Source organism: Corvus hawaiiensis, chromosome 5 (assembly GCF_020740725.1).
Source record: "Corvus hawaiiensis isolate bCorHaw1 chromosome 5, bCorHaw1.pri.cur, whole genome shotgun sequence".
NCBI classification, from domain to species: domain Eukaryota; kingdom Metazoa; phylum Chordata; class Aves; order Passeriformes; family Corvidae; genus Corvus; species Corvus hawaiiensis.
In genome coordinates, this window is record NC_063217.1 from 42842102 (window position 1) to 42869580 (window position 27479).

General features: G+C 39.4%; 1 protein-coding gene across 1 annotated transcript; it reads right to left on the reverse strand.

The window, feature by feature from the left end:
- Positions 1-209: 209 nt before the first annotated feature.
- On the reverse strand, positions 210-26840 carry SLC39A8 (solute carrier family 39 member 8). Its single transcript, XM_048305081.1, has 8 exons — positions 26612-26840; positions 19572-19740; positions 16064-16233; positions 15470-15592; positions 14148-14315; positions 7199-7406; positions 6497-6681; positions 210-3865 (listed from the first exon to the last, which is right to left on the reverse strand). The coding sequence occupies exons 1-8, from the start codon at positions 26786-26788 to the stop codon at positions 3719-3721; spliced, it is 1347 nt and encodes a 448-aa protein (XP_048161038.1). The 5' UTR covers positions 26789-26840; the 3' UTR covers positions 210-3718.
- Between the last annotated feature and the right edge of the window lie 639 nt (positions 26841-27479).

Genomic DNA, 27479 nt, shown 5'->3' on the forward strand with positions numbered 1-27479 from the left:
TTTCAAGCAAAAGGGCATCTGTATTATCTTACTACTAGCTTATTTAAATGGTCAAGAGCTTCCTGTAGAATAGAAGTTACAGAAAATAAGTAAGGAAGAGAGACACTGGGCTAAACCTTACAACAGTTAACTAATTTCAGTATATGAAAATCCTATAAATTATTTCAAAATCTTTGCAGCATCACACACAAATGGGATTCTCTCAAAAATAAATGTTCTAAAATATGTTTTTATTTGCAAGTCATTGCAAGGACAAAAAAATCTACAGATCAGTGACATAGCAATAATTTATTTTTTTGTTTTACAGAAACAACTTGGCAATTATTTACCTTTCTCCAGTCAGTTTTTTAATGTTGTATTTACTGTGAGACAAGCACTTCATTAGCTTTTACCCATGAACTGGAAAAGTGCATTTTAGTGCAGTTTCTGTATCCTTTAGGCCAATGCCATCAAAGCCCTTTTGTATTCTCTAGATAACTAAATCTGCTTGACTCATATAATCTCATTTCATGTTTCTTCTGATTAGATTGCTTTTTTCACTCTTCAGCACTAGGGGAATGCTGCTGCACGTCTTCTTCTCAAGAACCAACCCAGCCAGAGACAGCTGCTGCTGTTTCTCCAACTGACTAAGGCTAGCTGGATATAAATAAATTTTCTTCTTGTCTTTGATTGTCTACACCACTACTGCTCTACATAAGAAAATACCTGGTATAATAACAAAACGCTTTTATTGAACAGGACTACTAGTTATTATTATTTTCATTTTAATAACTCAGGCATTGCCAAGACCAACTCCACAAAACACCATGAGGCTAATTCTGGCAACTTCACAGGTCTCGCAATTTAAAAGGCTGAAGATAGCCAGAAAGCAGTAGGAAATTAACAACTATCTATGGAGGTAGCCAAGATAAGGAAGAACATTTAAGTTTTTTGTCCTCAAAGTCAGAAACTATTATTTCTCTAAAGGAAATCAAATTGGGATCCTATGAATCCTTCACAGTGCTTTCACCCAGAGCAGCAGTTAATAGCTGTATTATGGAGAATTACATTATTGCCTAAATTCATGAATTCAAGCTATATCTTCCTTGTAGCTCACTTCCTATGACATTCTGTATCTCCTATTTTTACCTCAAACCTTAAATGCTGTAGCACTTACCTTTAAAATGGAAGAAGATGCAGAAACTGTGGAGGGTATTTAAATGAGAATGAAGCATTATGGTCACATTATTGACCACAACACATGTAATTACATGATCTTCTTCAAAAGCAGTGTAATAAGGGGGGAAAAAAAAAAGGAGACAATATATTGGGTACAAAAGAAGTGTAGTAGGGATTAAACCCCCAAAATACAAGGTAACCTTGCCTTTGACAGGTGAATTACATCTACTTCCAGTAGATTTATGGCTTTCTCTCTAGGCTTCACTCCAGCGGCCTTTGTCAGCTTGACAGACACACCTGTATGTTTTGAATTGAACTGCAAGACAAGGAGATGAGTTTCTTCTTATATTGTACAGAAATGATTTGTGCATCAAGTGTTGTAAGAGCTGTTAAGGCACCTACAGCATTCCTGGGAAGTATGGGATGTTACAGCAAAATAAAAGTAAAGAGCTACACTAGGCACTTGGTGCGTATGCACATAAGAAATTGTTTGCTTGCACCCATCAATCTAGAGAGCAACAGCCTGCAGAAGGAAATCCAAGTCAGTGCCCTGTTCTGCAAATCCTGGAAATCATTGGGAGTCCAAGAATTGAAATAGATGTATTTTATATATACCGGACAAGGAAAATAGCAAAGATATGCAGATAAACTTGCTCATAAAGAAATCGAAAAAATTCCTTATGTACTAAATATCCCACTAGCAGAAAAGGCAATTTGGTTTGTGACTAAAGAACTATGCTCAAAATCAGACTTTGTTCCATCTCTGGTCTGCTCTGTGATCTAAAAGTAGGTTATTCCAATGACTTGCTTGTCTCAGTTTTTCCTCCTTAGGAAATTAACAAAAATCAAGTCTCCTTTGCAAACGTTTGGATTTAAAGGTGAAAAGTACCATTCAGGCATATTATTAAAATAATCTGATGAACTAGGAATGGTCACATTATTTTAGGAAGTCTATGAACATTCATAGTTGCTATAACACATTATTGTAATACACAAGAGTAACATTTACAAACAGCTTATATCCAAGAAATCAACAAAGAAAGAATTAAAGGAAAGACACAGAGTGGGTGGGCTCTTCACAGAAACTTACAGGGCACAAAATTACTAAATGCTTTTTCCATACAGCAAGTATCATTGGCTGCTAAACTTACATTTTAACATTTATAGCATATTTTAAAGTATTATTTATAACACCTCTGCAGTTTGCCTTACAGCTTTTATTGAACAGACACTTAGAGAGGTTTTGGGGGGTTTTTTTGGTAATTACAGATGAGATTCAAATAAAATATTAAAATAAATACGTTACCTGATAGAAAAAATATTTTAATAGAGAATTAAAAATAAAATATTTGTACCTTCCTACAGCAAGGAACTACATCAAAAACCAGTATCTCCTTTGAAGCTGTAAAACTTGCTTAAAAATCAATGAAAAAAAGTAACTTAATAGAGAATAACAACATTTCCTTCAAAGCAAAGTGGTGACGGAAATGGAATATTTTTTTAATGAATTTTCTTGGGCTCATCTTACAACAGAGTAGTTATGAGTAGACGAATTGTTTATTTCAGAAGAATTTATACATATAAGCATGATTGTATAAAGTTCACACGCAACAGATTGTGATAAGAATTTGTATATTTTATTATCACTTACTTCCACCTAACTGCACACAAAGAAATCATTCAAATTATGAAGAAAGCATACTGGAATGTTGATTTTAGCAGGGTTTTTTTTCTAAATTCCCCTTTGTAGGACTAAAATATTGATTTTTAAAGGGGATATTTCTGAAACTTAAGTAGGAAACTATTATTTTCATAGAATACACAATTCTTGAACATTTTTAAAGTACTCAATGTTTCTAAAATGTTATGGAGTTGATAAACAGTCATAAATTTAACACAGGTTCTCTCTAATTAAAAAAGTGGTTCTCAAAATAAATCAACAATTCCCTAGTGCACTTATAAAGAGAAAAGATCAAAAGCAGGAACTGGTATCTTTCCTTCCAGTGTTAATTAGTAATTAAAAATCTTAGCTTCATTAGTACCTACTCTGAAATGGTATGATTTTTTTTTTCTTCTTTTTTGGTGGGGAATGGGGATGTTACACAGACAAATCCTGCAACAAAAGTCATGAGAATTAGCTAGTTTTGAAACTGCTTGCCTTCATCACAGCTAAAAATGGATATGAAACTGTATTATTTTCTTTTAAATACACATCTTGCTTGTAGACCTCAGCTTTCAGTTGGTCTTGAGTTACATGTATTGCATAATTCTACTGGCCAAGTAACACCCTTTCTCTATGACAGTTCAGATATGTCTGATAATTTTAAGTAGAAATAAAAATATTAGCATAATTTTTTTGGCATCATACAGAAGCTGACAGCCTCTACTCTTTGGATCAACAGGAAGTCCTAAAGAAGAATTTCCTTGTATTTGGGGCAAGAAGGACAGGATGGGCTTTGCCACCGTTTCAAAACCGAGTAGATTAAACCAATGTCCCTGTATGGATTTCAAGTGTTTTCCATTTGCAATTTACTTCATGTCTTCAATACTTATTCCGTTTTCACAGCTCAATATTTCCTGCATACAAGGTAATCATCAGGATAGCAGTAAACCCCGTTAGTAAACCAGCATTCTGAATAAGGAAGAATGTAAGATCCGTCTTCCTTCCCGTCACTTTCTCCCGCAGCATATCATTCATCTCTGGGAACTGAAAAAAGGGATATTTTTAGGTATATATTGCCATCTCGTGGTAGCGTGCTTAATTTAAGGCATTAAGAGCTGAATCATATTGCTGCTCTGGACTGAGTATTAGAACTAACAGAGGGTGAAGGCAGTCACAGGAGGAAGTCACCCTAATTACCCTGAAAAAACACTCCACCAAGGATGGTAAAATGAGATGGTGTTTTGCTCCTCTCTACTGTGACTTCATCTGGTTGTGTCTCATGTAAATTTTCCCTTTTTGATTCCAGCAGCCTCCTAGGTTCCAACTGTTGGTCCATGTGATGCTAGGAGCGGCTGCCCTCATACTGCTAAAGGTTGTGTTCTTCCTTCACTGGTGTAAACAGAGAAATCCTTGTTTAGGAAACGGAAGATTAGGATTCCTCTGCTTTATCTAAAGGCAAATGGAGTGAAGATGAAAACACAGACAAACCCTCAGAAATCAGAAACCTTTTACATGTGGAATGTCTGGTGGGCTCGTGAGGTCAATCAAGGAAGAGGAGGAAGATGACTGGTGTGAAAGTGGTGGTAACACATGCCATATGACATTAGAGTGCAGTGAAGGGATTCTCCATTCCATAACATACATCTTAATGGGTAGCACAAGAGCAAATGGTGACTGATCTGCTGCTACTGCAGAAGCAAAGACACTTCCTCTGGAGCCAGTGGAGGTGATGGCAGAAGAGCACAGGCATGAAGTTCCCTGCATGGGATGATTCAGGGTATGTGTTTGCTGCAGGTAAAGCCATCTAGAGTGGCTTTTGAGAAATAAGCCTTAAAGTATTCTCCTGTTCTGTCAAGAGTAGTATAACCAGAATACAAGGAAGACAGTTTATTTCAGCCCTAGTTAGAAAGCCTTCAGGCTGAGTGACTCAGAAACTGTCTTTCTTTGATTTCACAACAAAAACAGCCACTGAAGGTAAATCAATCCTTGAAGAATAGGCTAAGGTTAGCAGGAAGTGCCCAAACCTTCCCAGAAATTGTTCCAGAGCTCTGTCATACTCTTGCACAAGAGTGCAAAACCAGATTAACTTCATGCCATACAGCAAGGCTCATGTGTGCACACACCTCTGTGTACATTCCCACCTGCCCACAGCCTCCCCACACAGTGATCCTATTGGGAGAGGTTGGACTATGCCACTACAGGAAGAAAAAAGAACAGCAACAAGAAAAGGAGGAAGGCATGACATTCCAATTAATCCTACCTGCTTCTGGACAAGCAAACCAGAAGTGTGTGAAAACCGTAAGAAAGTGGAAAGCCAGATCTCTGTACAGAGCACTTCAATACCCTATTTCAGACTTTTCAAGGGGAAGAAAAATTCAGATAGGTAACTGATACAATCCAAAAACCTATAAAAAGAAAGAGAGGAGAGAGACAGGGAGAGAGACAGATAGAGAGGAATAGAGAGAACAGAACAACAGATAGAAAGAAAAGAATGTTACCTACTTTGATGGATTTAATAACAAATTTGAGGCACTATAAATTCATGCCATGAATTTTACACGTCACAGTTCAGTACATTACTATTCATTATATGACTAAAGCTAAACGAAAAGCATTAGCAATTAAGGTACTGCAAACTTATAAAATAAACTACTTATATTGTTTATAACTCTAACAACATATTAAAGCCTATACTATTACCTAAGCTGTAACAATATTTAATGAAATAGTCACTATAAATACATGACAGTTCTTAAATGCACATAGAACCAAACTGGGGTCTCAAATCTTTTCAGATTCAGGCCTCACTCTTCCAGTTCTGCACTCAAATGGATTCTCATGTGGCAGATGTAAACACCTTGGCACCTGTTGTATCTGTTCCTACAACACTGAACTAAACATAATAAAACTTAAGACTCTTGAAAGACCTCTCTCATTTTGAGACAAAACATCATCATAAAAGGAAATTTTGGAATATTGCTAAGGGCCTGTGAATCCAGATTTTTTTCCCCAACGTCTAAATATGATCTGGATTTTAGCACAATTTCTTTTCCTTATATCTTCTAGCACAGTTTGAAAAATAAATGATAGACAGACTATTTTGAATAGAGCTCAGCAAGGTTTTTTTTTTTCTGAACCATGAAAATGAGGCTGGCACTCTTGAATTTAAACCAGGATAGAATTTATATCAGGTTTTTCACTATCATGGTAGTTACACAACACCTTTCATTCAACTCAAAACTTAACTTCATGCTGTTTACATTTCTTTTTGCTTTTTTTTCACAACATGGCTTAAATAGACAAATGAACCTTTCAAAAATAATAAGGTGAAATACTCCAACACTTTAAAATGCTGAAACAAAGTGTTTATACACTTTTTACTCTTCGATTAAACCAGGCCAAATTCATGAAAAATTTGTCTCTGTCTAAAACCCCTTCTCAATAATAATATGATGAGGTGAAAGGCTTTAGTGTTTCATGAATAAACATAATTATCTGTGCACCTCCATTAAGGGTTAAAGTGATGATACTTTTATTATTATTATTATTATTATTATTATTATTATTATTCACTGGCATGAGAGGGAGAAAATACTAAATTCTACTGCAGAGGCTTAGTGGAGTATTTGGTTTTTTGTGGAGAAATAAATAACTGAAAATGAAATTATATCTCACCATATCGGCCAGAGAGATGTACAAGAACATTCCACCAGCTATAGCAAAGATGATGTTAGGAGCAAAGTTGTTGCCTACTAATATTCCAAAGGCCAACCCAAGGTAACAAGAACACGCAGATAGGAAATTGAAAAACAGAGCCTGCCGAGTACTCATTCCTGCATTCAGCAAGATGACAAAATCCCCTAAAAGAATAAAAAAAGAAAAAACATCTTCATAAAACGATACTGTGGTTATTTTTTGATTCCAAAGGAAGTCTGAAGAAAACACATGATTTGTATACACATTATAGCCAACCCCGTGTTTTTCTTCGTTCAAGTATGTGATGAGGATTTCCCTTCAATACTAAGGAAACTGAAATATTTTAAACAAATAGTGATGCAAGATTGAGGTAAGAGCACAGGAACTTAAAACTACCTATGATCATTTTTTTGGTTTAAAAATTAGTTTATACAACACGATATGCATCATATATTAACAGGATAATTAATACCTCTCCAATATACAGCCCCAGCTTCCATCCACCTGCATTTGGGAACTTCCTGTGCCAGATGTGGATTTTGGTGCTTGGGAACTTTTCGATGAATACTTTTTCCACTCATTTGTCTAAACTTTCTTTCAAACTCTGCCAACTTTATGCCAGCATGACCACCTGCAACAGTGATTTCCACAGCAAGCAACATGTGCAATGAAGTTCCTTACCCAGTTCATGAGGAAACTCTTCACACAAGATGGCTATGGAGGTGCTAAGCCCTTGAAGCAGAGACAAAGTGAAAGAAGCCCCAATAGCCAAGCCATCTATGAAATTATGTACAGCATCACTCAGTGTCACCATCCAAGCAATGGTCCCAATCTTTGACAGTGGAGGCCCCTTAAGACACTTGCATAAGCTGCTTTGGATGGCTTCCTCCTGAAAAAAAATACAATAAAACAATTACACAAAACACTGTGAAGAAGCCAATGAATCACGCTTCTGTCTTTAAATGAGTGCCAAGTATAAACTAAAGCACTACTGCATATGGAGACCAAATTGCTTGGTCCAAGAAGCAAATGGCACAGCAGCAGCACCAAATGTTTTCTGTTTCAACAAGGTAACATGTAGGGCCCAATCACCCTTCTAACTGCAAAGTGTCACCTGGATGCCCTTCAGCTGAGACAGGAAGCAGTTAAGGCCACAGTGGTCTGAATGTCTCTCTGGAGTCTCTGTCAGATAAACACAGTCCCAAGCCTCCTCTGCCACCTCTATATAAGCATGTATAGTCAGAGGGATCTGATCTCAGTGACTGGCGGCATCTGTATTTAAAACAACTGGCAAGAATTCTATCTATGTGATATATAGAATGTGTTTATACTGTAGAATGTGTCTACAGTATAGACACATTCAGATATTCCATAAAATTTATTTCTAATTCTGGGCCATGATAATCAAGTCCATCTATTCAAATTAGCTTCTACAAAGTGAATGTTTAATACAAACATTGGTGGCTAATTTTGACTGCACAATTAAAGGCTCAGAGCGCAAAATCAACAGGCAAATATAAAACTGCAGTGCACATACACTCAAGGGATCTCACTAATTCTTCCAAGAAGAGGAAGCAATTTATACATGGATTGCCAAGAAATGAAAAACCTGAAGCACATAAGAGAAACTGCCATTTTAACTGGGAACACAAACAGACCTCCCCTAAAAGCTCCTGGTGATCCATTTGATAAATTTCTGTACACACACACTCTACTTATAGAATATTTGCAAGCATTATAATATTTCTCCCATTAAAAAAAAAATTACTTATAAAGCATTAACTAGTGCTTACTTACTGGAATACATAAGCAGTAATATATACATCTGTGTGCCCACAGACAAAGGTATCAGAGAGTAGGTAAGGTTGGAAGGGACCGCAGTGGCTCATCTGGTCCGACCTCTCTCCTCAAGCAGGGTCATCCTAGAGCACATGGCACGGGATTGCATCCAGATGGTTCTTGAATATCTCCAGTGAGGGAGACTCCACAGCCACTCTGGGCAACCTGTTCCAGTGCTTGGTCACCTGCACTGTAAAGTTCTTCCTCATGTTCAGGTGGAACTTTCTGTGCATCAGTTTCTGCCTGTTCCCTCATGTCCTAGTGCTTGGCACCACTGAGCAGAGCTTGGTTCCGTCCTCTTTGCACCCTCCCTTCAAAGGCTTATAAGCATTGAGGTGCCCTCTCTGTTGTCTGCTCTCGAGGCTGAACAGGCCCAGCTCCCTCAGCCTTTCCTCGTAAGAGATGCTCCAGTCCCCTCATCGCCCCTTTTGGCCTCTGCTGGACCTGCCCCAGGAGCTCCATGTCCCTCTTGCGCTGAGGACCCAGAACTGGACCCAGAATTCCAGATGTGCCCCACCAGGGCTGAGTAGAGGGGCAGGATCACCTCCCTCAACCTGCTGGCAATGCTCTTCCTAGTGCACCTCAGGATACCATTGGCCTTCTTGGCCACAAGGACACACTGCTGGCTCCTGGACAGCTTTTGTCCACCAGGACATCCAGGTCTTTCTCTGCAGAGCTGCTCTCCAACAGATCAGCCCCAGCCTGTGGTGGTGCTGGGGTTATTCTCCTCCAAGTACAGGACCCTGCATTTGCCTTTGTTGAATTTCAGATGCTTCTTCTCTGCTCATCTCTCTAACTTGTCAAGGCCCTTCTGAAGGGCTGCACAGCTCTTTGGGGTATTGGCCACTCCTCATAGATTTGTGTCATCAGTGAAATTGCTGAGGAGGCATCTGTCCCTTCATCCAAGTCCTTGATGGATAGGTAAAACAATACAATATTGAACCTTGGGGGACACCTTTAGTGACAGGCCTCCAATTACACCCTGACCCACTGAGATCTGCCATTCAGCCAGTTTTCAACACACCTCACTGTCCACTCATCCAATCCATCTTCCTGAGTTTGCCTGTGAGGATGTTGTGAGAGACAGTGTCAAAAGCATTGTTTAAGTTAAGGCAGGCAATGTGTACTGCTCTCCCCTCAACCACACACTTCGAAGTAGAATGATATAGAGGAACACCTCCTTGTTCTTATGAGAAGGCCAAAGAGTATTCCAAGAAATTTTCTTTAGTTATTAAAAACAACATTGCAAATTATTTTAGTTTTGCCATATGCAAAGGCTACCAGGCAACTGAATTTTGAACTTCAAGGAAATAAAATGATTAATAAATTCTTGCAAAATCTTTAATGACAGAGCTACAAGGTCTGTCTCATTATTTGCTCACGGGACTCTTATCTGACTACATTCTTGTATGTAGGAGCTGCCTTGGGACAGGAAAAAAGTTCAGGTCAGGAATTTCTGAGTCAGGTGCCTATTGCACTGCCTGGAACCAGTAGATAATAAAGCCTTGGTTGAGTAGTGCCAAAACTGCCACAAAGCAGCTCCTATTCAGTCCACAGGAAGTTCTGAAATTATACTTCTATGATGCAAAAATGAGCAATGGTATCAAAAAGTCAGGAATTTCCCTGCTGGCTCAAACACATAGGTTTTAGACTTGTGCTACATGCTTGCCTTTAGTTTTTGAAGGCTTTCCTCTCAACATTTCCTCTAACACAAGCAGTGCCAGTCATATTTTTGAGATTATTAATTTGTACCGGTACTATTTCCATTTGAGATAGGATCCCTTGTGAGTAACAGACCTGTCTCTTAATCCACAAAGACAAGCTGAACGTCACTTTATGAAAGAAGTATTACAAAGCTAGTCACGCAAAATATATAAGTATAAGAAAACCCAAATACAAATAGCAAAGCTCTTCCACCAATTCATCCAGCTTCCTGAGTTAAAGATCTGTTCCGTATTTTCTTCTGTTCCCTGGTGACCGTCCTTCAAGCTGACTGCAAAGTGGAGGAGGCATTGTTGTGTAGATCATCCTGATTTCTGCCTAAAGCACATCATCTTTCTTGGACGTTTCTAGCTTCCCTGAGGACAGGGAATTTGATATAATGCACAAATTTTCATTTTAAAGAATTCATCCACTTCTTTTCCACCAAAAAGAACATTTCAAGTAATTGCAATTAATTTAGGGTACCAGAATTGATTTACTTCTAAAAATTACTTTCTTAATCCAAACTTTCAAAATGCAGAAACAGTTTCTGAGAGGCTTCTGTAATATATATATGTATTTACTGTGTAGTTCTGAAGTATCAAAATTCTTGCATGTAATCCATTCTAGACAATGTCTTGATGACTTCTCTAAATTATATAAAGTACAATGAAATTGCTTTTCTGGATTTACATTCTGAACTTTGCTAGATCATGTATCCAGTAGATGAATGAGTAATACATATTCTTCATGTTTAAGATAAAGCACACTACTGACAAAAATACCCTACAAATACATAGGATTTCAAAGCAAAAAATTAACAATGTCTGTCTCTGCTGGACTATTTCCACTTTCCCATAGTAGTTTAGCAGACATCACAAAAGAGATGCCGGCTAAGGAGCTCTCTAATACCCAGCTAGACTATCAGGTTTAATTTTTATTAATTATTAGTGCAATTCTACCTCATTTGTATCTCCACAGTTTATGGTAAACCAAAGACGTCTTTGGTATTTTTGCTCTTCTAAACACAAAGGGTTTTTTTAAAAGTAATGTCCTCTCTTTTGTTCCCAAACTTAAGAAATTATACAGAGACTCTTATTTTATCCTACGATATCTCAGATTACTATTGCTATTTCCAATGCATCTCTGATTCCCTCAGACATGAACCTGACATGTCCTCTGGAAGTGCCCACAGGACCAAGAAGGAATCCTGACACTGCCTCCAGGCAATAAAGAAAGGCACTGTAAAGTTTTGTTATGCAGCTCTAACAATGTGCACTCAAGAACACAGATGTTTCAGCAATTTGTCTCTGAAATAACTTTCCTTCAAAGTTTCTGTTGTCAAGACATATTTCAATGCATAGTAGGTACAAACTTTGGGTAGAGCACAAAGGTTTCCAAGGTTGCAGTTACTGCTGCAAGTGAAAACAGAAAGTGGGAGACTAATTAAACATTTACTCTGGCAGTCAATCTCTTTTTGCATTAAAGGAGAGAATACAGCTAGATCCCCATGGCTGAAAAGTTACCACACCTTGGCACAATCAGGCTTCAAACTCCCTCCTCAAAGCTTTCATTTTGATTTCTGACTACACTGTATTTGCCCTCTTTAACAAGCTGTCAATTATGAGGACACATTAAAATTATCTTGGATACACATTAGCTTATGCCAAATGGTTTTGTCTTAAATACTACATTCTTGTAAAGTTGAATGAACCTACCCTTGTGTCATTACCCTAACTGCTCCAAAGCACCTCAGCTACGTTGGCCCTCCCCTGACCAGGCCCCTTTAAACCTCACTGGAGGAGAACAAGAGTAACAATGGCTTTTTTGTTGCTACCCACAATATCATAGAATTGTTAGGTTGGACCTCTGAGATCATCGAGTCCAACCATTAACCTAACACTACCAAGTCCACCACTAATCCATACTCCTAAGCAACACTTCTATGCACCTTTTAATCACCTCCAGAGATGCTGATTCCACCACTTCCCTGGGCAGTCTGTTCCAATGCTTGACAACCCTTTCTGTGAAGAACTTTTTCCTAATATCCAATCTAAACCTCCCCTGGCACAACTTGAGGCTGTTTCCTCTTGTCCTGTTACTTGTTACTGGGGAGAAGATACCAACACCCACCTGGTTACACCCTTCTTTCAGGCACCTGTAGAGAGTGATAAGCTACCCCCAAGCCTCTTTTACGCCAGGCTAAACAATCCCAGCTCCCTCAGCTGCTCCTCACAGGACTTGTGCTCCAATTCCTTCACCAGCTTTGTTGCCCTACTTCGGACACGCTCCAGCACCTCAAAGTCTTTGTTGTAGTGAGGGACCCAAAACTGAACACAGGATTCGAGGTGCAGCCTCAGGAATGATCACTTCCCCAGTCCTGCTGGCTGCACTGTTTCCATGCAGAACAGGATGGCACTGGCCTGGGTTCATGTTCAGCCACAGGTTATCTGACACCAAAATTTCCCTCCAGCCAGCCTTGGCTCCAGAGTGGCTTTTACCCTGTTACTTTCAAGAGGATTTAGTACAACATATTCTCTTCCTGGATTTTCAGAAATGGAGGAAGTGAGAGTGAAAGGTGTGAATTTTCATAAGAACAGTTAAGTAGAAGTGAAGAATCTTTGTCAAATTTTAAGCTCTTAAAGTCAAGGCTGCATGTAAAAGGAGATGTGAGGGTATTCCAGAAAGGATCTTGGGGTGACCTGCAATACTTCATGATCATGAGCACCACATCTAAACTAGCTGCTAGAAATGAATCCTACATAGTTACATTTTAATACTATAATACATGGTATGATTTTTTAATGTTTGCACCATGTATAAGCAGATGCCTAGCCAAAATGTAATACTGGAATAGGTCCAGATAAAACTTCTGGAACAGAGGACACCAAAACAACATCCATACCACTGGAGCTGACTGTCTCCACAGAGAGCAGAGGGTTCTTTTATTTGTTTTATAAATCTACAAAATACAACTTACAGACACTCATAATACTAATTCCCTCCTGGTGCCCATGAAATTTTAATAATTAAGTATGTTTCTTCTAGTTTTTAAGATGTCCATTATCCACCACACTTCACAACATTTCTATAGTAAGGACAAGTACAATTTTGGTGCTTTAACTGTGTGCATCAAATGCCCTGTGAGCCTGCAGGGTCAATGCAGAGCTCCCAAATTTTCTCCTGGTTGTTAGGGACTGCCTCTGGCTTTCTCTCCTGTTTGCTCCTCTCTGCTCCCCACAACCAACTTATGGGCTTATAAACATGGGTGGCAAACCAAAAATCTCTACTATGAAAAAGTCTGCCTTAAGATATCCGAGATTTTTTTGTATGCGTTTTTAACTTTTTTTAATAAGGGACAATACTGCTCCTCCCTGCACAGTACTGCTCCTCTCTGCACACAGAGAAAGACTAAAGAAGCACAAAACATTCTCTTCCTAAATCCATTTTCTTCTCAGACAGAAGGAAGTTGTCTTTGCAGTATGAAAACAAACACAAAGAAATACAGAGAAAAAAATCTGAAAGATAATAATACTTAAACCAGGAGGAGTGGCTTCTGCCTCAACATATGACCTCTGTGATTCCCACAGTATCCAAATACACTGAGTAATCACAAGCAGTGCTCACAATATACTGCATGAAAGTCACTGTACCAGTTTTTGTCTTTAATCATTGATTCAGAGGAATCAGGTTCTCACACTTAACAGCTTTATGTATTCAGGAACAAAATACAGATCATTTTGCATGATCAACATTACCGCAACAGTGAAACACACTATCACTCTTTAAGCAAAACAGCAACAACAACAAAAGCAAAATTAACCAAATTGTCTGATTTAATACATCTCTCTCTCCAACCCATCCCAACACTGATATAACATAGCCCTTTCTGTTGGCTACAAATTGAATGCATCATTCAGCTTTTTAAAGCTTGGCCCAAAACCCTCTATTTTTTTCATATGGTTCAACCAAATTATAAGATGTAAGTTTACAAAAACTTGACAAAAGCAATAAAAATTCATATTCACTCTCCCCTCAGATATGCCTATATAATTGGCAGAGATAAAATAAACAGACACAATTTTCATACCTGTGCTGAGACCACACTGATGCTGTCAAAACCAAGATTTCCATTGGTCTCTATGACAGCTGAATTTGCATAACACGTGCCCCCATTGCTGGATGATGGTGGTTTGGGTGGGTTAGTCTTATCCTGAGAATGATTCTCTTCTCCATTTTCAAAGTAATTATGGCCAGTCTAGGTGACAAATAAATAAACAGGTAGCTAATTAAAACAAAAGCAAAATAGCAAACATAAGAAAATAATGACAAAAAGGAAAAAGCAGGGGGAGATCATATTCATGCTGCCTTGCTTTCAACACCAAGTGATTGCTGAAATGAGAAGCATTGAACGTTTAATTTTTTAAATGAACTCCAAACATATCTATGTTCCTAACTTATCTCTTACTTTTAGCTAATCAAAATACATGGGAGACTTTTGATTTTTATACCTTTATGTAGAGCCTCCCAAGCCAACCTGACCACAAGTGACCAATGTTTGCTGGTTATTCATGGTTGCTCGTCAAATAGAGCTTATTAGCCTTTGTCAACTGTTTACATAAGTAAAAACAAATGCATTTTTCTATTTTTATCTATTACAAATAAGGGACAGTTGATCATCATAATTTTCAGTATCAGCAAGACTTTGGGAGGAGGAAACTTAAGAGAGGTTAGAGTAGGAAGACAGGGCAGTTTCCTTTCACAAGTTATAAGCAGGGAGGATCAAAAATTTTGAGGCACCCTTCTCTGAGACAAATTCAGCCTCACTCATGTGAGCACACAGAAGACAAGTACTCTGACACAGCTAGAAAGAAGAGCCCTGGGCAATAGGAGACAACTGCAGTGTTCACTGAAGCAGGTCTGTGTACCAGGGCATGGGGAAACACAGAGCTGAAGTTACTGAAGGTCAAAGGCCCTCTCAGCAGAGCTGCACTTTGCAGATGACCAAGAAGGTGTATGTGTCACACTGATTTCTCCAGCCCAAAGGGGAGCTCCACTGGCAGACTTCATTCTCTTCACCTCTTTCCACGTATTTCCATGTTTTTCTGATGTGTTTAGCTACCACAGCAACAACGTGGCTGTTGAGACCAGTTGGAGCATATACCAGTGAGAGCAGACCACACTCACGACTGGATTCCATTCCCAGAGCTGCTTGTGACTCCCTCAAAAAAGTGAGATTTCTTCCCCTATTCATATGGATTTTAAACAGATATATCAGAACACAGAGTAAGGCTGAATTCCTCAGATAAAATAGAAAAAACCCCACACATTTTATTCACCCAGCAAGTATCTCACAAAATATGACAGGTGCTTTAAGGCAAGGCTCATTCAGTTAGTGATAGGTTTCATTACCTGGTTATAGAGCTTTAGTATCACTTTAAGAATCCTTTCCACAAAGAAAAGAATATAGAATCCGCCAAACACAGCAACTGCTTTCTCAACGTAGTTATCTACTTTTGGGTCAAACCCAAATGCCTAACAGTGAAGAAAAAAGCAATGCAAATCAGTCTGTAATCTTAGTACATTTCCAGAAAGACAAACAAATGTCACACCACACAGACACCCCGATATTATAAAAACTGCCTCTATACCAACCATTGGTTTCCACGAGACGAAATAGTGAAAGATCCTGATCTTGTTACATTTTTTAAACTTGGATGAAATGTTAACAGTGTAGCCTATTAAAGCTCACTGCAATTTTATCAAATGTATTTCTCTTTCTGTCTAGAGGCCGAATAGCCCTTGGTCCTTCCCAATGAACAACAAGACATGGATCTTGATGGCTCTGACACATTCCAGAGAGGGATCATAACTAATGGCACTGAAACCCACACAAGACTCTTTGGAGACTGCAACCCACATACAGAACCCCACTCCTGCATGATTTTAAAATGAATACACTTCAGAAACTAGTATGCAAACCAAATAATGATTTCCCTTGCTTACCTCTGGAATGAGCTGGAAAATTGCATTAGAAAAGAGAGTACCAATGGCCAAGCCCACAAAGTAAGTTAAAACCTTGGGGAAATATGACTTCTTTAAGAGAGGAGTTAAAATCAATCCCAGAAGTGATGCCAAGTTAATGATAGTCACAGCCAGGAACCCAAATCCCCAAACTGTGGATAAACAAAGAGAAACACAAAATATTTTAGTATAACACCCACTTCAGTCTGCTTGTGATTTCTCTAATCACTAAATTGGCATGGAACTGGTAAAAGAATGGTTCCTTTGTTGAAATTAAAACTCACAAATATAAAATTCTTAAAATGCATAGGCAGTTAAGATGCATACCTGCAGAAAGGAAATATTTGAAAACACTTTCTGGGACAACCATATTAAAAATGGAAACCGTGCTAGTAGAATATATGGGCTGGCCTGTCTGCTGCTAATAAAAATGAGGTCTCTCTACAGTCAATGAAGAGTAAAAATTAAGGATTAGGCCACTAGGTGAAGCAGCTATAGCATAGAGAAAAGGCAAAGCTTCTTTCTAGTCCCAGAGTCAGATCCAATTGCCATTTACTTCTAAGAAAGTAGAATGACAAAACGACTGTTTGTCTTAGCTGTACTAGATATAAAAATCCTTCCTGAAAAAGGATGACTCCTTCAAATCACCCTGAGGTGGTATCTCAGTTCCTCACACTCCTTCCTCCTCCTCTCATTCAAAGAAGTTCTGCTGGCTGAAAATGCTGCCCATCACTGTTTATCAACAGGTGAGGTGATAGATAGCTGATAGTTGAGACAATTATAATAGAGAAATGAAAGTGCATAAAAAAAGAGGTTCCAGGTTCAAAAAGAAGGATATGTGATTTAAGTACACAATGGGGAAAACCTTTCCTAAGAAGCAGTAAATGCCCCAGGGTTCAGCATAATTTTGTTTCCTTCACCATAAACATAATCTCAGATATTTAGTGTTCAGGCACCAGGACTTGTACAAATCCATACCATAATTATTCTGGAGCCTGAACTTTAGGTTGGAGAGGTGTGGTGTGGTTGTTGTTGTTGTTGCTCATAAGCATTTACAAAGTTGTGCCTCTATGGACAACTTTTTCCTGGTGACATCTCAAATCCCTGTGAGTACACAGAAAAACTTCAAAAGTTGTACTAAAGGGGCCTACAAGGGTGCCTCAAGTGATGCCACAGAACTACAAAGTAATCCACACAGACAGAGGGTTTGTCTTTCAAAATTAACCACAAATAATAATCAATGCCAACACAGTGCTGCCTAGATGAGACCAGTTTCGTATAATCCAGAAAGCTGCATCATTATAAGCTTGTATGTATGTAAAGAAGTTACCATAAATTCCTCTCTGCAGAGCAGAAACCAACAGACCAGATTATGATCTGATACTGCTTTCTGGAACACAACTGGCAAACACACCAAACTAGATTCCTCACCTGCAACTGGGGTGGCCCTACTCAGTACAATGTCACAATGTTTTTATAAAATGAATTTAATATTATGTCAATAACAGAAAGCATTAGAAACATTCAAAGCAGTTGCAGATGTATCAATGCTAATTACAACATTAATTTGCCAATTTTGAGAGAGCTACACAGGGAGAGGGAAAAACACTAAACTAGATATGGGTAGGTTCACTGAGCTACATAGACTAATTTTTATTAAACTAAATTACAATTAAGCTCGTCACTATATTTTTGAAATCAAATTTATAATAAATGAGCTTCCAATGTCATCATGAGTCAGAACACTGCCTACAGTTTGGGATTACTACAGAAGCACAAGAGTCTTTTAGTTTAGTGCATGGACATCTACACATATTCTGTGCAAAAATGTACATTTTAAACTGAGTTGACAAAATTCCAAGACAACCAATGTTGCCAAAGTTCCTGCATTAAGGACTGTATTTCACAATATCATGTATGAACTGCTGCCTTTAAATGGTTTTATTCATTAGGACTCCATGCACACTAGTCTTTTCATGAGTCCACGCGTCTCAGAAAGCTGGTTGGTCTGACTTTATGTACCAGAGCAGGGCACTTGGACGCAGCATTACTTCTTCCCCTGAGACTGATGGCTCAGTCAATTTTTGCCAACTCCCATTATTCTTTCTGTCTCTAAACTGTAGCCCAAATAAAGAGACAGCCAAGATACCCAAAGGCACAAGAAATCCAAAAAATAAAACTGCAGGTGCGCAGGTAAGATGCAGATTTCTTGTGCTGCTACCAAGGGAGGGGCAGGGAGAAGGCTGCCTTGCTTATCTGGCTACTGGACATTGCTTCTGAGCTGGCCAGATAAAAGAAAAACAAGAGGGATGGTCTAAATAGCTTAGGAGGTTAACTGGAGGTCAAGGATTCCACGTACAACCTAAAAAAAAAAGAGAACAACAGCCCCAGCTCTCCAATGCAGATATTATGGCCTTCTTGGCAATATGTGTCTCCATGTGATACAAGCAATCTAGAACAGTCGTGCTAAATTGGTGCCATGGTTTCAGTGATTACTCAATTAGAATTCTAATCTTTCACTGACACAGCAAGGTGCTATGTTTTAGGAATGATCTCGAATTCTTATTAAAGATGATCACCTATATTAATCAGAATGTTATTAATACCAGTATTTCAAAAGTTATGAAAAACACTTCTGTATCTCTTCTTACAAATACTGACACCCTAACTTTTAACATTAATTCAACTGACTCCCTTGGAACAGTAAATTTATTTGGAATACTGACTCAAATAAACATCATTATACATTTGATCCTTATTAGTGCAACAAGGGATTTCTTTAATCAGATAAATCTTCCCTGTCCAATGCTTTTTACTGCACTGTACAGTTCTGTGCACAATAAATACAGAAATAATAGTGAGAAATAGAAGAAGAAAGAAGATTAAGGCTACTTACCATGTAATGATCTTCCTCATGGAGGAGTAATCACAGATGACATGAAAGCAGGAGTCAGAATTTGGAAGGAATATGAGTATTTTTCCTCAGCAAATCAGTTACTGGCTTACCTGACAGTCCCCCTGCAAATAACTCCACACAAATGCAGCCCAAGTAATTTTACCTTGACCTGCCTCCACATACGCAGATTCCACTAAGTCTCATTTCCCACTGCAGATCATCTGGACAAACTTCCCTTCTGTACTCCCATCTTCTGTCCTATTAACCAGCTATTAGTGAGAGTCCTTATGTTTCAAGACACAAACCATTATCCAAACAAAATGAGTCAGAAAGGCTCTTCCTTAAGTGGGCAAAATATTCCATAACTTGCCAGTCAGTTCTTTTACCTTTCTTACAGCATTTTAAACAGATCACTGTCAAGAGATACCAATTTTGTTTGGATAGCCTGCTGACCTAAAACAGCAGTTTATGTTCCCACTTTGGAACCATATCCTCCAAAACAAGACACTCCTGTTATTTACAGATAAATGCTTACTATTCCTCTAAGAAAGCCCCACTCCAGTTGCAGCATTAATGCAAGTAATAGTAACTAACCTTGAAAAGAATGTGGTTTAGATGTGTCCACGAAGATTTCCTGATGATCACAGGGGTGAAAAATTAGCTGTTGCAAAACAGCAGGACATATTGCAGAGAAGCTGGAATTTGATACATGACTGTTGTTCGGTATCCCATGCAAAGAAAAGATTTCTTCACTAGTCAAGCACTGAAACAAAAAGGGGTTTTGACAACTTAATACATTAATGCAAACCAAAATATTAAGACCTACAGCAAGAAATTCAAGAGTTACAACATGGAGATACTGTAATGCATTTTCAGGGAAGTCTACACAGCATACGTTGTGCATGAAAATAGTGTGACTGCTTGATGTGAAGCAGAAGTGATTCAAAGTACCTTAAGTAAGATAAATCACAAATCAATTGTGAACCACTTTTTTAGAAGACATTTAGCCCTATGAACTCAGACAGTTAAACCTCACAATATATTTGGAAAAATAGCTCCACAGTACTTAAAACTTCATGTAATTACAAAATGATTTAAATTTAAGAGCAGACTAGATACAGTTAAAATCTCCATGACAGAGTATGCCAGAAAATGATTGGTAATTCAGTGATAGCTTATTCATACAATTGACCGCTTCTACGTTACAACAATGCTTCTTATTTATCTCCCCAAATTAACTCCTTAAAAATGGTCTAAAGCTAGATATTTTTCATTCAGCTTACAGAAGTAACTCTTAAAGGCAAACATTGTCTTGTAAAACCATGAGATAAATTCTCAATTGGGATCTTCACTTTGCCTTTAGCTCAGGATATAACAGTGTCTGATGGGTCAACAACAAATGTACTTGGCAGTGCTAAACCAGGCCAGGGGCAAGGCAAGGCTGGTTCCTCTGTTTGTGATTTTCACCCAAAAAGATAAAATCCAAACCATGAGATATCATAAAATACACATCTACAGAAAAATTGAGTGTCTTTATGTGAAATGTTTCAAACTGCTGAAATCCTTCATCTAACACTTTCTGTTCATTTACATTCTTTATGTCCTACAATGATAAGGGAAAGTGTTCTTTTTTTGGGTGTAAACAAAAGTTTTGTGCAGTTATTGCTGCACAACAAACACATACTAAGGTTGAGTCTCAGGACCAAAAAAATCAAATGTTTTCTTCTATTTGAGACATCAATTACAGCATAACTCTCCCTGTAGCAAATCTCAGTGTGGTTGCAAGCAGAGAACGCTGGAAGCCTTAGCAAAATAAACACAAATGGTCACTCCCTGCTCTTCTCAGTTTTGCTAGCCTTCAGACTCCACAGCAGCTCTCCAATAATTCACCATTATTATTTATAAGGCAATTTCCTCCTAGAGATAAGCCAGAGCTATTGCAAGTCATTTATTTCATCAGAGCAGCTTCCGCTCCTGTTAATAAATATTTTTGTTACTGTCCAAAAGGTGAAAGGCATGCACTCATCACCTGAATGCAACTTTTTGATTTGACTGGAGGAAGAGAATATGCAGGCCCATTCAAGCAACTTGAGCTAAATTACATCCAGAATGTTTCTGTCTTTCCTCTTTAAAGACCCAGTCTAGCAGAGCACTCAAGCACATGCTTTAACTTAAACATAAGTACAAATTTTGTTAAGGCCATGAGACTCTGAAGACTTAAATATACAGAAGCAAAGTGCATATAATTTCATCTTTCAATGTCAATGCTAATGTCAAAGAAGTCTCACAAATAAAACAAATATAGCTTATAACAGAAGATGGTTTTTTGCTTTAAAACAATGTTGCTCCATTTAATCTACGTGAAAGTAGTGAATAAAGAAATCATCACTGAAGATGCAGTCTTTAACAGGCCAGTACACAAACCTGTGGAGCTTTCTAAACTGGTTATGTGCCTAATCATTTTACTATCAACTCTGCATTTTGGCATAATTCAAAATACATGGCTAATATGCCCACAGCAAAACAAAAGAAGGATAGATGTGGTTTACAGGAACAGTTCCAGAATGGTGCTTAGTACCAGCTCATAGTACCATTTCTGGACATCTGTGGTGAAAAACAAGCCACTAAGAGCTGACAATTTACATCATAACTATCTCTAAAAGAAATCCCCTTTAACTATTTCATTCCTAAAATACAGAATAGATTATTAGCATTTTTAAATACCAATACATTAGAATTAACATGAGTTCACAAAAATCCAGACAATGTTGTAGGGAGGAAAACAGATTATGGAGAGAAAATAAATCAGACACAGCATAAATTAATAAACTTGACACTTGTAACTTTGCCTATACACAAACACGGAAGTGACAAATACCATCAGAGAAGAGCTCTTTCATGTGAAATTGAGAAACAGCATTGTATTTAATTACTATTATTATTTTGATCAGGGACAAACCCAGAGGATAATGATTCTTATAAATGATTCATTGTTATAAGTCACCTCATACTGTCAGTAAAGTCCTACATACATCCAAGAGCTAAAAGGCAAGCTTGCATGAGTTCACAAGCACAAATAAAGGATTAGTTAATAGACTGAGTCTATTGGAAGCCTTGGACTGGAGCAATGCATGTTTGCACACTGCAGAACTCTGCATTTATCTTTTCAGGACAAATAAATACATTAACACAGCCACACTGCTGTAAAAGCATAAGGTATTTACTTTGTAAGACTGATGGATCCTCTCATCAGAAGGAAACTTTAGCCTCATGGAACAGGGGACTGAAAATGAAGTTCTGACTGAAAATGAAGTCCTGACTCTCCAAGTCTGCTCTTGTGTCTGTCCCCTGCTGTGCAGCAAGACTTATCACAGCGATTACATGAGGGGATTGGCTCTAATGTGACTGTCACCCAGTGTTTAGCAAACAATTGCAAAAAACATACAACATAACTGATCATCCCTGAACTGTTATAAAATAATTTTTAAAATGCTTTCATGAAAACTGGGGAGGACTTAAATCATACAATTTACACATTTACAAAATATTGAGATTTAGAAAAAATTAAACCATCAACTAGGTTATTCAAACAGATGTTTACTTTTATGCTGGTAAGGCTCTTCCAAAAATGATAGACCAAAATGGGATTCCTCTAACCAGAAAAATTAGCAAAAAATGCTACAGCAATAACCACCTTTTAAATGCATCTGTCCCTTTTCTGATCTTCTGTTGTGTTCTTATCATTGCTCCACCTGTTTTATCTGTAGCATTCCACATGTGAAGCACTAAAATACCCAACAGCATCCTGCACTGCAGTTTCTAGATGTTGCCAGATTAAATACCAGCCCAGCCCACCCCAGGGCTGAGCACTGGGTCCCACAGTAGCAACAGCAAACAATAAATGCAGTGAATGCCTATTTAACAAGCTTTTTATTTTCCTGGTGGGTTGGGTTTTTTTTTGTTTTGTTTTGTTTTTTGTTTGTTTGTTTGGTTTGTTTTGTTGTTTTGTTGTTTTTTTGTTTTTTTTAAACTTAGTCTGAGCCTGAATAAGGCAAAATAGAGACATACAGCTGTGCCTTCCTCAACTTACTAGTAAGAAAAGAAAGCATCTAATGCTGATGTGATAACACCTTTGTGTCACTTAGGACAGGTATAAACTGGATGATACAGATGATCATTCCTTCAATAAGCAGCACTCCATGAGAAAAAGTCAAAGCAGATGAAGCTGCTCAAATGCACTTGTGTGCTTCAGGGATTTCACACACCCCATGCCATGTGCAAGGCACCTGTCCATGCTGGGAGCTGAAAACTGACTACAAATACTGAAATTTGCTGGAAATATTGTAGAAACAAGACACTTAGAGGGTACAACAACTAAGCCTATTTAGCATCTCACTGGCCAGGCAACATCAGTTCATGTCGTTGGATCAAGACCCTAAGCCACACTCTGTCACTCTTGTCTCCATTCTTTCAAAAGGACAAGTTGTAACTAGTGAAAAACTACCAAAAAAATCCTCAAATCAAAGAATATCCTAGCCTGGTTCTAGTCTATCTACTAAAGTTACTAGATTTTTACTCATCCTGAGATGGAAGTTAATTCTATCTGATTGTGAATATTAATAAAAATTTTAATTTAATTTTGTCCAAATATTTTGTTCAAAGAATAAAATGCATTACATTAAACCACAGTATTCAGGTATAACATCTAGATGGGCATAAATATGTATTTAAGAAAGTCAAATAAGGAAATAGGAGAATGATTTTAGCACCTACCGATTACATCAAAGCACAAATAAAAAGGTTATGTTAACAAGCTTGCTTTCCAATGCCCATCTACCTTTCATGTACTTCTTGACCAAAAATTTTGAGCAAGTCATTTAGTCCTTTGGCACACATGTATATATATATATATATATATATATATATATATATATACACCACACTACAGTGAATCAATCCAGTGATGGAAAATCAAGTGTGGTTTCATGTTTTTTATATCTTGCTAATAATGTAAAATACAGAGCGAGTAACAAGCCATCGTGTATTAGACTGCAATTGCTAATTTCACCCCTATTAGTAGAACTAAAACATGCAGCAATTCCACTGTAAAATGGGAAAAAACAGCACTGACCAGTATTTGTGCTTGCTCAATTACCACTTATTTCCCTGACAAGAAGTCTTCGCTTACATATTAAGAAAAGGTGATAACAGAAAAATTGAAGAGCAAACAAAATATAAACACAAAATAAAAATATAAAAGTGCATGATGAAAGCAAAAGAGACCAAAAGCACAAGAAATTGGTGACAGTTCAAGCCAAAATTCCAAAAGGGTGATCCAAAACATTGGGGTTTTTTCTTCTACATAAAAAACCTAGCATCTTTACAGACATCATAGGACACAAGTTACCACAAACATCTACACAAGTATACACTCAAACACTATCATCAACAAATTAAATCATGTTTTACTCTCCCTTTTCTTTGCAAGTCAACCTGGTATCAAAGGAAAACAGAAATCAATCCATCTTCTTCTGGCTTACACACCCAGACTTTCAATCTTTGAGAAAATGGATTAACTTCTCATGGATCTTCTCATGAGATTAATAGGCTTACCAAAATTGCTGTGAATGAGACATTAAAACTAAACACTAATACTGGGATAAAATTACAGAGACTGTTCCCTCCTGCCAGGTGCTGTCCCTTACAGATCAGCTCTGCACTGAAAATTCCTTCAGGCTTGGGATGAGGGACTCTCTGAAGCGCAGGGGTATGTTATCTTGATTCAAAGAAAGGCCTGGAAGTCTTCCCACTAGCTCTGGACACAGAAGTTAAGAAATGAAAGTCTAAGATAAACCTTGTGCCCTCCTACAGTCAGACACTTCTGCAGCCTAAATGGATTCAGCCTCCTTGAGGAAGACCTGAATCACTCTCCAGAGGTATTCACTTTCCTCTGTCAAGAATCAGTAGAGCTTAGGCCTCTGATGCCTTCCAACGCCCAACTTGTATTAGGCCACTTCATGTCTTCTGTCCTAACCAGCAGACACTCTGAATTATCAGCTTGTAAGCACAAAGACTCACAGTGTTTAAAAACAATCACACAGGATTTACGTGGTGTAGGTACACTTTTGCATGCACCACCTGCCCAAAGTCATGGACATACCTGACATCTATGAGGGCTCAAAATGCACTTGCTTTAATTGGTCAAGGTGATGGAGCAGCCACAAGGCCAATTTTAAGAAAGAAGACAATTAACTCAGCAAAATAGTATACACATTCCAGTATGATGCCCTAGATATTCTTCAACATGAATGCAATTAAAACAGGCCTGCAAAAAAAAATCTTGTTGCAGTTAAACTTCAAGTTGCTTAGGAGGAAAATGTGTTTGTAGTAATGAGAAAGAGCATTGCTTCTTTTTCCCCTCTGTACCCTGTGCCAATGCCTGTGTACGAGAGCTACGTGCTTTTGCAGATGGAAAACCTGGACTGAAGAATCCACTCATTTCTCTGCCCTTTTAAAGAAAGCTGCTTTTCACAGCCATACTCAATACTGCAAGCTTGTATTTAGCATGTGTGGCTGGGAATGTTTATGTTTGCAACACACTGAGTTGGAACAGTGTCCAATTTGTGAGATTTGAAAGTGGCAACTCCTGCAAATATTGCTATGCTTATACGGAATACTACATTGATTTCAGGGAAGTTAAGTCCCAATTAAACCCTTCTAAAACAAGGAGAGCTTATTCAAGGTTTGTCTCCTTCACAGAACAAGCAGAAGAGCTACTACTCCATGTTTAAAAACCATTCTCAAAGCCCCTAGAGCCATCCCTCTTCTGTTTGTTAGGGATTGAAATCAAACCAGAGGAAACAGTCATTCCTGCTTTCCTTTCATTTTTGTGACTAACTTTGTGTCTCTGATTTCTGAGCATATGGAAATCTCCACCAATCTCAAAATTTCCCGTCAGGGAAATAAATTCAGTCCAGAATGGTGCAGGTAAGTGAAATTACACAGACTTTAAAAGTAGCAGTGAGATCTGAGTTTCATATGGACACATTAAACAGAGGGAAAAGGTTTTAAAGATAAGTAATATTCCAGTGATATCCAGTCAGTAAATTAAACATCAGTTTAAAAAGCTTTGAGTGGGTTAATCGATGGGTGCACACTTTGCACTCAGATAAAAAATGCCAAAATTTCTGGAAAAGTTTCTTTACACAAGCAGACCTGTTTGTATAATCGAGTTTGTGCCGTCTCATGACAACTGTATTTTAACAACTCCTGAAGATTTGCTTATTCAGCTCTCGGAGGGAAACACTAGCTGGTTCTCACACACTCCTTGCTGTTGGACAGATGCTATTACCAGGAAAAGTGACAGTTTAAGAGCCGAGCAACGAGGACGGAGAGCTAATCCCGGGGCAGCCCGCGCCGCAGCATCTCCCTGAGGGACGGCAGCTTCTCCCGTGCCGCAAGCTGCTCTCACCGGCGGACCGGTACCTCCACCCGGAACCCGAACCCAGAGCCTCTACAGACATTTGCTCCCTCCCTCCCTCCTTCCCGGCTTCACCGTGAGGAATCACGGCGCGGCGAGACTTTAGACGCTCCGGAGCTGCCCAGCCGGCCCGGCGCTCCCGCGGAGCCTGTACCTGGTTGTGGTGCAGATGGGCGAGCGGCAGCGCCGAGCCCAGGGCCGGCGCGGCGCCCAGGCGCTGCAGCAGCGCGGAGAGGTGCCTCGCCGACAGGCTATGGTTGGCCCCGAAGACGCGCAGCACATCGTCGGCGAAGCTCGTCGCGCTCGCAGCGCCCGGGAGCTGCCCGTCCATCCCGGCGGGACGCGGCGACTCTGGCGGATGGCGCAGCCCCGCCGCGCCGCCCTCGCCCCTGCCCACGGGCTCTGCGGGGCGGGAGCGGGGCCCGCCCGCTCGGCCCCTCCCCGGGGGGCGTAGTGGGGACACGGGGCGGGCGGCAGCGCCGCGGAGCCCCCGCGGCGGAGTCCCCCGCGGGGCGCGGTGCCGCTGCTCGGTCTCCGCTGCGCTGTCGGGCCGCTTACGGAGCGTCACCTTAGCCCCGCCGTCCGGGGGCTGAGGCAGCCGCGAGGCTCCCCCGCCACCCCGGGTCACCACAGAAGGTGCCGCGAGGCTGTCCGAGACGGCCCCACGCGCGGGCAAACGGGCAGGATGCAAAATTCCCGCCTGCCACCAGCCCCGGTCCGGGTCCCGAGGGTCACACGACCATCAGGGTCATTGCCCCCGCTGCCGTTCCCAGACACAGACCCAGCCTGCCCCACCTGCCATGCAGCACCCTGCCCCACACCCTCCTGCCCTGACCCACTGAAGGCCAGAAGGGATAATGGAGGCCAAGGTCCAGGCGCAGCCAGGCACACAGGTATGGCCCCGCTGCACACACCTCGCCAACACTATCTCCAGAGCCGAGGCTTCTGGACCTTGGAATGAGTCCTTCGGTTGGCAGCCAGTTAGGCAACCTGGTTCTCTCAGGCCCCCTCCCTCCTACAGG